Raw genomic sequence first — 13656 nt, 5'->3', positions numbered from 1 at the left:
ATTTATGTATTCCATAAATTCTTAATTTAAAGAGGAAAAAAGATTATTATATAAACGCGTCTTTATCGATATATTGTTTGAAATAAAGTAGTTAAACCTAGGACGATGCTAAAGAATTAAAAGGTTAAGGCCTTTTACAATATTTATTAATAAAGGTACTACACTTCACCGTACATTATAACTGCACAACAATGATGACAATAGATAGAAAGATTGTTTTTAACCGTGGCACTGTTATATATATTATAAATATTTTACGCAAGGTTTTAATATAAAATTGACTTTTACTGTATGGATAATGACATTAAAATAAGTAAAATGCAGTGAGTATTTTAGGGTAATATAGAAATCATAGTCACCCTACTTTACGATCTTGTCCGATATTCAATGTTATTGTTATGGAAACGTTTCGACCAATAAACAAGTTGCGAACAAAGATAAACAGGACATTTTACTTTCTTTAAGAAATAAATTAATATTGTTGTCCAGCGGAACAGGCTTAAGTGTGTTAACGCTTTTATTGGGGTCTCGATTTTAGTACCAGTACCGATATTTATAACTCCGGGTCCGACCACTGTGACACTACTATTGACATATTTTGTTGTCTCTGTTTTTTTTTTTAAACAGAATGTAAAGGATGATAATAATTGTTTTTGCAGGCAAAATCTATACATCTAAGCATATTAATAAAATTGGAGTGACTGTATCATCATCAGCTCACTATACGTCCCCACCGAGGTGCTCGGAGCCTACCCCAATTTAGGGGTGACTAGGCCATAGTCAACCACGCTGGCCAAGTGCGGTTGACTTCACACATATCATTGAATTTGTTCTCAGATATGTGCAGGTTGCATCACGATGTTTTCCTTCACCGTAAGAACGTCGGATAAATGTACATATGTAAATCGAAATTCGAAAAACACATTGGTACATGGCGGGATTCGAACCCAAGACCTGCAGATTGCAAGTCAAGTGCTTAACCCCTGAGCCACCGTCGCTCTATGTAATACCGAAACCGACTGTATGTAATATCGAAAAAAAATGATTCATTTTGTCCGTCTCAAGACCGCGTTTGGTCCGGGTTATCTCCGGAACGGCTGGACTGATTTTGACTGGAAGGTAGCCGATGCACTCGGGAACTTTACAGGCTAGTTTTTAAATTCTGTGCTGACGAAGTTGCGGGCGATCGCTGGTCTAAATAAGTAGGTAAAACAAGCACAGAATCTTCTCTTCTTGGTCTATTTATCTTTGTATCAATTTGTATAATTTGAGAAGATTATCAACGAATTCATTCCGAATATAAGTTTAGAAATAGAACAAGAGAGTTGTTTTGAAAAAAACAATTATTTTTAAATTCGGTCACGAAATTAAATGTAAAATGGAGAAGAAGCAAAATTGTAACGCATTATATGATATTGAAATATAAATAAATATTCTGGGAATATATTTTAGGAAACTTTGACTTCTAAATATCACGATATATAGGTACTAGTGCATGTGTACAGTTCTAAATGATAAAATAAATAGAATAAAAATCTTATAAAAGTAAATAATAACTTGTGTAGTTTTACTATTACCTACAATAGGTCAATATAATAAACTTTTCCTAATACAAAACATTTATTTTCTGTGGGAACTACGAACAGCAAACGAATTACCAACATACTTATTATCGTTACCGCATATAAACATAGCCATTATTATTTAAAAGAAAAAAAAGAGCGTATATTAAACAAAACAAATTGATAGAATACTAAGATGCTACTATAAACTATGTATGTATACTTTCCACCAGCCATTTTTTGCTTCGTTATTTCTATTGTTATCCTCGCATATTTCTCGTACCAAATCCGAGAGCCTAGAAATCTTTAAGCCAACAATTTTCTAATTAGGAAAGTACGAAAAGTTAAGAGGATTATTTAAGACCTTCAATCGCAACTCATTAGCTTATACCTGACATGTGCAGAGTTTACTAGATATCAAGTTACACCAAATTGAATAACTTAAGCTGTAAAATAACTTTTGCGTATAGCATTATCTCACGTTTAATTTTGTAGACGAATTGTTATCTTTTATATTGTCTTTCGTTTTGTTTGGACCATACATAAATAGTGGTCTGGAACGAGACGGATGGGCCGATTGGACCTATTTAAGGTTCGGGCAGGGTTACTTGTCGGGCTACCTGACAAGCTTGAACACGTCTTGACTTATTTGCCCGCAGCGCAAAAGTGGATCGTAATTGAAAGGATCGATGATGGGAAATTGGATTAGAGTTCTATGTTGAGATCCTGGCTGGTTTAGATAAACCAATAGATATTGGTGTTTTGAAATTATATTAATTTTACGGTTTCTTTACTCTTTTGTAACTCTATTAAATAAGGAACCAGTACAAGATATCAGATCAAGTTAATTTAAAGAATTAATTACAAACAGTAATTCAGTTAATATGGTATTTATGATTATTAAACAAAGGATCAATAAGAACAGTATTTATTACTGATTTGAATAATTACTTATGAATAGTTAATGAATATTCATGTTTTAAATTAATTAAATGTGACAGCTGCTACGTAGTTTATTTATTTTCCTTCTTATACGCTATCAATATCTTTCTAATTTAACCAAAGAAGACAAAAAGAAAAGAATTTGAGACTATAACCTAACCCAACAACTGCCACTGACTCTTCTGTTAATACATTTTGCCATCCCTTTTATTATTTTTGACAAAATAGATACAACAATATTATAAACAAACAGAAAGTTCCAAAGTATAGTTCAAAATGTTTCTGATCCTACAAAGAATCTATATTTTAAGTAGGTCTTTGATCGAGATACTTTTTGATATATGCTATCCTGTACTGGGCACATATCTGATGCCGATGATAGCATAGATCAATTAAATTAGATATTAATCAATATCCAATAAGTTTCTTTGATTTTTTATACAGATTTATTTTCAAATAATTTATTATACTTTTAAAGCGTGTTTTGATAAGGAACGAGAATTTCTATAGCAGTATGTTTTCAGAACGGCCTTTCTATAATCTTCGATTTTCTCATTTTATAATATTTTTCGCTTAATATCGATAGATAAAGTAGTATTAAGAATGTATAGACAAGAACATTTTTTTGATTCCTGAAATATTAGTGAAAATAAAGAAAACATTGTGTTAATTAAATAGCTGATTGATGTAACAATAAATATACAATACTTGTTACATTCTTTACCATAAAATTATTAAAATCTACTATTTGCTTCGTTTGCGGTAATTGTCGTCTAAAAAATTTTTTTTACAAAATTATCTATGTATTTATTATTTTATACATGCGCATCTTCAGTTATTCAATATTATTAAATTTTGTAATAAGCAAATTTTAAAAATAAATATTAGATAAACGTGGTGTTCCCTCTATACCCACCATAGTCCATTCAAACTTAACTGTTAAATATCTAGATATAAAACGCGCCATCTCGGCTTCCGCGCACGTCACTCTCGATCGAGCACGGCGTAGCGCAGGCTGCACGCTTACCAACTCTGCCGTCTTTTTTTTAAAAAAAAAAACATAGTGTAACTTTTTAATTCGGTGTTTGTTTTGCTAGCTGCCAGTTGCACGTAAGTATTTATGTCGGTCATTGACATTATGGTATGTAGGGCGCATTGAAGCGGTTTAATGTGGTCTATTTACCGATTTTTTAAGTTTTTTTTTAACTTAGAAAGTAACGTTTTATCAATTTTTCTTTCTCAATCTAATAAGATATTTTTTATTGTGATTAAAATCTATAATATTTTTATACAATTACATGTTGAAATCTTTACATGTTTTAAAGATTATTTGTGGCTACTTATTTACAATATTTGTTATCCCAAAGCCGGTTTCAAAGGTAAACAATATCGGATTTTAGGTATATGCTGCCTTACGTCTGTGTGTTTGTTCTTGACAACTTTAACCGTGATGTCATAAATTCAAAATGTGTCAGAGAATAAACACGGTAAATGATGAAGTAGTATCTATGTATATTTCGAATTAAACGGTTTCCCACTAAAATTGTAAAGTTGAAATTAATATAGCAAATTGTTTAGAAATCTTTGCTAACTATCTAGAAAATATGCAAACAACAAATCTTAATTCTTACTAATATTTTAAATACGGAAGTTTGGATGTTTGGATGGATGTTTGATGATGGTATCTCTAGAACTACTCAACGGATCTTGCTGCAGGCATAGATGTAAAACGTAGTCTGGAAGAACACATAGGCTACTAGTTAAGTATTATTTAATCCCCCGACGCAGTCGCAGGTGACGGCTAGTATCTTAATAAGTTCCTTCTTTACAATCGAAAAAAAAAATCATTTATTTAATAAAAACATTGAGATTTTCGTATTTATCTTGTATTTCATTTTTTTATTAATATTATTACAATGTATATTATAATACATTCTGTGTACTAAATATCGGGAATTTGTCAATAAAACAAAAAATACAAATTATTCATCTAAATTTATTTTATCGCCTTCAAAGTAGACTCCATCGCTTGCAATATAACATCTCCAACGCTTCACCCAGTCTTCCATACATTTTTCATAGGCTATTTGCGGTATGGCCTTTAGCTCATTCGGCGAATTTTTTTTTTATGGCTTCTATCGGCTCAAAACGTTTTCCTCGAAGTGGTAATTTTAACTTGGGAAATAAAAAAAGTCAGACTGAGCCATATCAGGTGAATACGGTGCTTGGTCGAGAACTTTTGTTGTATTTTTCGCTAAAAACTCTTTCACTATAATGGCTGTGTGTGATGGTGCATTATCATGGTGCAGCATCCATGAGTTGTGTTGCCACAAATCTGGACGTTTTCGGCGGATACTATCACGCAAACGCTTCATGACGCCTAAATAATATTCTTTATTCACTGTTTCTCCCTTTGGAAGGAATTCGGAGTGAACCACACACGGTAGTCAAAAAAAACTGTCAGCATCACCTTGATTTTGGAGCGACTTTGCCGCGGTTTTTTAGGTTTCGGCTCGTTTTCGAGACGCCATTCTGAAGACTGTTGGCTTGTTTGCATGTCGTACTCATAAACCCATGTCTCGTCGCCAGTTATTATACGTTTCATAAAGGTCGAATCCGTAGAAGCTCGGGGAACCATGTCTTCAGCGACATGCTTTCGCTGCGCTCTTTGAACAAAAATCGCCGAGAACTCAAAGCTATGACCAACAAAAAGTGTAGTTTAAAACAAATTAAATGACAGATCCCGCTCAAACTTTGCGCGCTAAATCAGTACAGTGCTACCAACATGCAGTAAAAAAATTAGAACGACCTCTTTTACGCGGGTCTTTTTATTGACATATTCCCGATACTTTTTACACAGAGTAGTATATTAATAAATATCATTTGTTTTAGATAATCGTTCAGATACCGGTGGATAGAAAGATGCGACAGTTACTATTAGGTAAGTTGTTTTTAACCCTTCTTTATTCACATAGACGAGGGTGGAGAGCAGAGCAGATTTTTATCTCAAATAAAAGTGAGCTATATAAGATTGTAGCAAGGTATAAATTTACTTTTCACGTCTTTCTTACACCTGTTCTTGATAAGAAAAGATGTGCAAAGTTAATTTAAACCTAGTTTCAATCTTATAAAGCTCAAGATAAAAAAGCTGTTTTGCTCTTCTTCCAGTTTGTGTGAACGGATCATTATAATAACTTAACAACATTAAAATTATGTAATATACTATGTAGTAATATTCAAGATGAAAATAAATTGTAATCAAGTTGAAATGTAATCTCATATCATTGCTTGACACAAAGACGTACAGAAAATAAATACCTAAGTTAATGTCACATTAATATGCGACATTGACTTTGTATTTGTGCCGTTTATAAAGATGACGTATTTTATCTCATCTGTACATAACATGTAACGACACAATCGTTGTTTTTTTAATCCATAGTAATTTTATTACACAAATATTGGGTATTATCGATACATCAGAGCTTATTTTAACTTCATTTTTTTCAATACTTCTCCTAACCAAAACCGTTTAGGATATTCCAAATTAATTAATCAGTAAATTTTTAAGTACCTTTTTGCACAATGTTATTAAAATAAATTCGTCAACATCCTTTTAACAACAATAATGCCACAACTTATGTACGTGAGAAAAATAAATTGAACGAATTGAATGTATGAATGGAAGGAAGTTATTGTTGTTTCATTCTAACATCGTTCATTGCATCACAAGAACTGTACGTGTTACAACCGTATATTTTCTGCTGTCGAAACTATAGTATAAACATATATTGTCGCTGCTTTTTTTAAGAGAAAGAGAGTGATGACTATATGTTTTGTTATGAGTTTTTGAGCAATGGAAACACATGGTTTTACTAAAAATATGTTTAAAAATTAACCTCTAACTATGCTACGAGTAGGAAGGTAAACATTCACTCGATACATTTACAATTCGACAGGAAATTTGCCTTTGACAATGCACCAAAGTTGATAGTAGTCGAAGATAACATAATATTTGTTTTTTTGAAAATTGTCTATATAAGTAGTACTACTTTTATACTTTCAGTAAATCCGAGTAAAATATATACAGTAGAACTTGGATGATGATGATGATGATGATGATGATGATGTAATCCCGGCCGATATCGGCCACGGCGACTGTCTTCAACTCCGGTTTTGCCGTTGATGTGCTCGCATGTGGCTTATGTAGCCAATTTTGTTTCTAAAAATCCTCGCACATTGCGGACATGAGAGCACACCGTTCACGTTATTATAGCTGATAGCCGCAGGTAGTCGGGCTTTCAGCTCGTCGCGTCCAGCATCCAGTTCAACTGAACAAAGGGAGAACTGGATAAGTGACAAACTTCTATAAGCAAGAGTCATTGTCCGGTCCTGAGACCTCCATAAGCGAGAAACTCGAGTTGGAGAGAAACCTCTATGAGCGAGAAAAATATCGTAGTCCCTTAGACTCTTGCTTATCCAGGTAGTACGATTAAAATAAGAACGTACGCTTCTGTTATCTCGATCGGTTAAAATCGCTGAAAAAGTACAGATTTAAAAAAAAAATTGCTTGTTATAAATATTAGTAATGTCTTACCTATTTTAATTTGAGAACTAAGCCGTCACAATAAGGAGCAATTCATATACACGTGTATTCGATTAGTACAAAGCTTATTGCAAATTTCTTAGTCTGACTTATATTAAGTTAAGTAAAAGGCAATATTAGCACACAAGTTACGTATTGGAAGAAAATACGTATTCTTTGTTAATTTTGAGACATAAATTTTAATATTTATGTAAGACACGGCGACCGTGTTCGTGCCTTTGTCCATTGAAATCGTACATGACTTGCTAATGAAGTGAAATTTGCATTTACGAGTAATTATATCTAAACAATGTTGGAAGAACTTTCTTATGAATGGGATAAAATGCATAAGTCGTTGTAAAGATTTTTATGTTGGTGAATATAGGTTAATATAAAGAACTAAATGGGAATTAAATCCATCAATTTGTTTAATTGAAATAAATATTGAAGAATATAAGAAGTTTTTATCGGCAAATAATTTTATTTACAACATTAATTACTTTGTTTCGAGAAGATACATCTATGATGTTATGAAAAACTCTGTTTTCTACACTGTAATATTTTTATAAATGTAAATACTTTAATTTAACAATGAAGAATTGAATTTATTTTCTTTCGCTGTGTTCTTGTGCACGGAGATATGTCACGATGGTTATGATTAAAAAGTTACAAAGATCATTTAGATGCCAGTCGCGTGCTCAGTACTGCGATGCGAATGGGAACCGCTTTCTCGGACAGATTGTTGAGAGTGTACAGACGATAAAAGTTACGCACTTTTCCTTGTAAGGTGCTTTGAGATAACTACATATTATGTGATATATATGAAACTTAATGAAAGTAAACTTCTTTTTTTAGATTATATTTCTTATCAGCAATAAAGTTTTAAAAGGTTTATTATGAATTTACTTAGCGTGCTTTATTTATAGCGGTTTGTCTATCTTCCTGTCGCTGCGCTTGCGCGAGCACAATAGCCGTAGGTCAGTGCGGTGCGTTCACCGCTCTCCAGTGCTTTACTGACTCGCGCAACAAATCGTTGATATAATATGAGATACGCTCGACATATTATTAAAGTGAACATTTCTTTCAAGTGACTTTAGTATGTTAAAATAAAAAATAAAAAATCGATTCCGTTCAGTACCGATCTTGAGACAAGCACATCCAAACAAATAAAATTTAATCGTATTAAATATGTATTTTTATTTTGTAATTTTAATATTAAAGTATTTTGGTAGGTTGTAAAATCAGCATTGAAAGTTTTATCATTGATTTCATTTAAACAGAATCAAAATAGGATTTTTAAAACATGTGTTGTGGATATTTGATTATCGGGAAAGGTATATCCATATTATAACTATCTCCATTCCGATCTTGGGTGCATAGCACACCGGCGTAGACCACGGTACCGTTGCACTCGTCCATAAGGTGACTATGAATATTGTGGGATAAAATATATCGCACTAAAATATACACAACACAGTCAAGATTACGTTGATTAGCCAAAAATAATAGTACTAAACACACGTTTTATGTCGTAAAATATCTCCTTTATCTATTTCTTCTATTAACGATAGAATTAGTGTTTTTCGCAGTTCCGTACGTATGGCGATTTCATTTTGGGATATATGTTTTTTAACTAATTTATTTTATCTAGTCGTGATTTCTATGTAATCATTGGACTAGCTGCCTGTTAAGTCCCAGTGATTGCAATAGGATTGTAAGTTAAATATCTGACGTGTGGTAACCCCACTTCTAAGAACCACGGATGTGCATGTTTTATTCGACCGTGAACGCTGCACGCTATCTCTGTTGTTTATTGTCTTATCATTCTGTGCTCAAGCAATCAATAAATTTTATTATTAAGATATGATCTGAGTGGGAGGTTCACAACTGTATTCATAGATTCTAGTCAATTCTTATTGTTTAATGCAAAGAAACGTCGGAGGTTCGAAAACCATTACAAGCTTATGTTTTTCATTGACTAAATATACTGATAAACTTGTCTCATGAAATTCTTCCCTTTTATTAAAAAATTACTCACAGAAATTTAAGTTAATTTAAATATAAATCATCAGCAGATGACATCTGATAATTGGTTATTTATGGAATCCTGTTAAAGAATTGTGATAAAAGTTTGCTGGTAATTTTATAAAGTAGTTATTTTTCTTTACATACATAGAGAAAATGCATTCTATGTTGTCAGTCGCTAGAATGCAGTACCGCTACTCTAATGCGACCTACATTTTCCCCGGCTTTATTCTAGATGCCTATAGAACCGGTTTTGATCAACGGTTTTTCAAGATGCACATCTTATCCATTAGCAAGGATCTTATCTTGTTATTTTAATGCATCTTCGATTATATAGAATATGCTTTGAGAGAAAGTATACATTCACCTAGGAAGCGATGTAAATTTTTAACAATTTTGCAACTTTATGTTTCATTGATATTAATAAAAATGTGGTACAATAAGTCGTAATTGCTTTATTTCGAGAAAACCCGTTAGGTTGTTTATTAAATATAAAAAAAAAATGTGTATAAAAATAAAACATCTCAGCAATTTATTATGATAGAAACCTAGAAACCTTTAAAATATGATTCTCCTACATTATTGTAAAAAGACGTTTCACTACATTTTTTCTTTTATTCCAGTTTTATGCTTGGCCGTGGGTCTTAGTAATGCATTATGGTTGAGACAAGGCCGGTCCGATCAGCCCAAAGACACCAGATTCATCGGGGAGGCGACAAACGAACTTTCTACAACTATTTTCCAGGTAATTATGGTAGAAAGTTAATATTCTTTGCTATAGATTACGTGACAGTACTGGGCTGTAAATAACAGGAAGTAAATTAACTTGATATTGAGGTCACAATGTTAGTAGATTAGTTAATCCATGTCACTTGCTGAACAGCAAATGCATCATGTAATCAGTAGACTTGAAGATTTTGAATCAATAAATAAGGTATGATATACGTGTTTTAGTTAATCACTTAAGTTATAAACGAGCTTAAACTTAGGGGCATTAACACTGGAAGGTTCAGTCTTCAACTTTGTGCCAAAAACATTTTGCTATTTAAATTAAAAGTTCTCAATATTAGGAACTTTATTAAGAAGTTTCATAGTTTTATTACACCAAATTTGATTTTTTCTTTCCTTATAGGGTTACATCGACGATAGTAACAACCTTGCTTTCTCACCACTTGGATATGCTGCTATTCTCGCAATCCTAGCAGAAGGTGCTAAAGGCGAGACGAAAAACCAATTGGTTTCAGCGTTGCATTTGCCCGAAAATCCAAATTTAACAAGAACTACATTCCGTTATATAATGGAAAGGCTAAAAAATACAAATGAATACAAGTATAATCAACCTGAATTGAAGAATTTCTTTTACATTTACAAAAATTATACTATCAATGAGGACTACAAGAAAATCTTAGAAGATTACTATTTAACTGAGGTACGATCTGTTGAAAGATATCACTCTGAATTGAACAAATCTGACGACGATAGTGAAGTATCCGAGACAAAAGAAGACAATGAAACAAAGGACGAAATTTCAGAACCTCTAGCCCTTAAAGATCCAGAAGAGAAGTATATCACGTTTGCAATGGAAGATAAGCCAGAAAAAGTTGATATTTCACATGTAGGATACAAACCAGCAAAGAATATCAAAGAGAAGATTAAGCTTGTTAAAGCATACTCCAAAAAAGAAAAAGAAGAGTCCGAAGACGAAGAAGAGACTATGGTTGCAGTGGAAGCTAGAAATAGTGCTAGAAGTTTAAAAATCCTGCATGATAAAAATGACATCTCCTCAATAGTTTCTGTGAATAGCGTTGGCAAAAAATCCGGCAAACGTAAGTTTTATAATAAAAATTAATATCGCGAGAATAAAAAATCAAGACTTCTATAAATCATTTTTTTGCTTCCAGCATCAAAATCAAACTCGCTTATGATAATCTTCAATGGCATGTACTTCCGAGGTTCATGGAAACAGCCATTCGAGGTTGTCGAGCCTGGCGTTTTTTACAAATCTAATACAGTGAAGAAGCAAGTTCCAATGATGAAGACGACAGGGACATTTAAGACTAGCTCTTTGCCTGATTTGGACAGTGAAGCACTTATGTTACCTTATGACGTAAGTAAATAAAATCGTTATCGTCAAAGACTGGTTTAAGTTATGTATCTAATCATGTATTGAGACTCGATTTACGCAATAATAAAACGGAAATCGAGAGTTGACTCTGTCTGTCTCTTTGGTTTACGAGCTTTAATGTTATGTTATGAAACAAATGTTTCCTATTATTAAGTCATAAAGTTGTAATAAAAAATGCTACATTTCAGGGAGGTCGATATGCTCTGCTGGTTGTTGTGCCTCGCTCACGGGATGGTCTTACACGTCTTATCGCTGATTTACCTTCTGTACCCATTGCTGATATTCAAGAGACGATGATCGATGAAGAATTACAAGTTTCGTTGCCTTCATTCTACGTGGAAACAACTACAAAACCAGTCGCTGCTCTTGCTAAGGTTAGTTATACTTTAGATGGTAAAATAATAGGTAAAGTTTCAGATATGCTGACAGAATATTAAAATATTCATTTTATTAGTTATATATACAATAGCAGTAATTGGTTATTGAGATTTTTCGGATCCTAGCTTAACAATAAATAGAATTCGTTTAGTAATCAATATTTCAGAATTTAGAACTCGTGAAAACTTATCAAAGTTTCTTACGTGTATGAAACACGTAAAGGTTCTTGAAAGACAATAGAATTACGATAGTTGACAGAATAGTGTTGTGATGGTTGTGTTAATTTAATTTAAAAACATATTCATTGTTTTGATTACGTATCATAATATTTTATCAAAAGCTGTAGTGAAGCGAATCAAACATAGCTTAACTAAAACTTTAATGTTTTTGAAAACTAAAAAAAACATTGATAAATTGAGTTTGATTTGCTCCGCTTATTTTCACATAAAACATAATTTTATTTGAATTGTTTAAAAGAAAAGTAAGTCAAAGCAATAAAAAATATTTTGTATATTGTCAATAACCTATAACTAACCGTTTCGTTACTCGATAACTCGGGTGTTATACTGCATGCATGGTGCATTGTGGTTCGCTTGTAAGAATCGTTTCAAAGGAAAGGATGTAAAGACATGGAGCGACCGTTTTCATTGGTCTTTAGCCCGTACGCGGCCGTGTGTAACATCCGAGTTATCTGATAAATAACTAATAATAATGAAATTGCGTACTTAAGATATTACATCGAAACGTAATAAATTCTCAAACAAATTTTCTACCTTCCAGTTTGGTGTGAGCAACATCTTCAGTCGCGAGGCCGAGCTGTCAGGTGTGTCGGAGGACGAGGGTCTTTTCGTGCAAGAGTTGGTACAGCATGTCGCCGTCCGCGTGGATAACGCAAATTCTGCTGCCAATGAACTTTCTGGTAAGGATATAAACGACAATTCAGCTACGGTTGCTTTCCTGTTAGATAAAATTATTTTAAGACAACGGTCTTAACGAAATCTAAGAGAACGGCAAGCAATTTAACTTTGTTGCAATTTTTTTTGGTTAATTTGTATATGAGGTACTACATTGCATTGAGTTTTTATAATCGTTGTTATTCTTACTGTATCTGGTTAATATATGCGAGATCTGCAATATTTAAGAAGCTCGAAAGGACTTGATGTCTTGATTTTAGTTTGTTCACTGCTATAGAAGATAAAGTCAAAAATTTTGCACACTTATATTACTTAGGTCTGATAAAATTTTCACGTAAGAAAGAGTACAGAAATATGCCGCACATTTCTCATTTCTATCTCCAATTTGTATTATTAAATAATATTTGTTTCAGCTGCCAATCCAGGAATAGAATCATTAAAGAATGCTCCCTTCTATGAAGAGAGGTCACCTCGTCGCTTCTGTGTCGAACATCCTTTCATTTTCTACATCATGGACCGTCTCGACAACCTCGTAGTGGTCGCTGGCAAGGTGACTGATCCACAACAGCCAACCACATTCGAAGTTTGAATGATATAAGATATTTTTTTTATTTAATTCAATGTATGTTCTTGTACTTATAGACTTGTATATGGATGTTGGCTTATCTTTAATGAATTCTATGTCACAGTCAAACCCACCCTGTTATTTTGTCTTTTTAATTTTATAGCTAGTTCCCATGTCTATAAAAGTTTTAATTGATGCATCCATACTTGCTGTGAATTTATGAATTTCAACAATGTTTTATTAATTCAAATCTAAATGTAAACCAGAGGCATTTGATAACGAAAAAGTACACAGCGTAGTTTAGTTAGAATAAGTTTTTATATTTTAATTTATTGTAATTTTTGTGAATGTTGTGATTTGTGATATGTTATAGAGTAAACTATTTATTTTCAAACAATATTAACATTTATTTATACCTCATACCCTGCAAGGTCTAACAGATACGGAAATGGTTGATGCGATGCTAAGGAAATAAGCGAATTGAAAGTTATAAAAATATAATATATCGTTATGATTGATAGGGCAGTGTTTTATATTATAAATTCAAACAACAACGAAAA

The 13656-nt window shown here is 32.6% G+C and overlaps 1 protein-coding gene across 1 annotated transcript; it reads left to right on the top strand.

Annotated features, from left to right (window-relative positions):
- The first annotated feature begins 3499 nt into the window (after window positions 1–3499).
- On the top strand, window positions 3500–13129 carry LOC106709781 (antichymotrypsin-2). Its single transcript, XM_045682077.1, has 8 exons — window positions 3500–3614; window positions 5397–5445; window positions 9738–9859; window positions 10247–10940; window positions 11016–11221; window positions 11428–11613; window positions 12398–12536; window positions 12945–13129. Exons 2-8 carry the CDS (start codon window positions 5427–5429, stop codon window positions 13118–13120), a joined length of 1542 nt encoding a protein of 513 aa, XP_045538033.1. The 5' UTR covers window positions 3500–3614; window positions 5397–5426; the 3' UTR covers window positions 13121–13129.
- Window positions 13130–13656: the final 527 nt, after the last annotated feature.

This window comes from Papilio machaon, chromosome 18 (genome assembly GCF_912999745.1).
Source record: "Papilio machaon chromosome 18, ilPapMach1.1, whole genome shotgun sequence".
Lineage (NCBI taxonomy): Eukaryota > Metazoa > Arthropoda > Insecta > Lepidoptera > Papilionidae > Papilio > Papilio machaon.
Note: the sequence above shows the minus strand (reverse complement) of the source record. Positions and strands in the feature narration are given on the sequence as shown.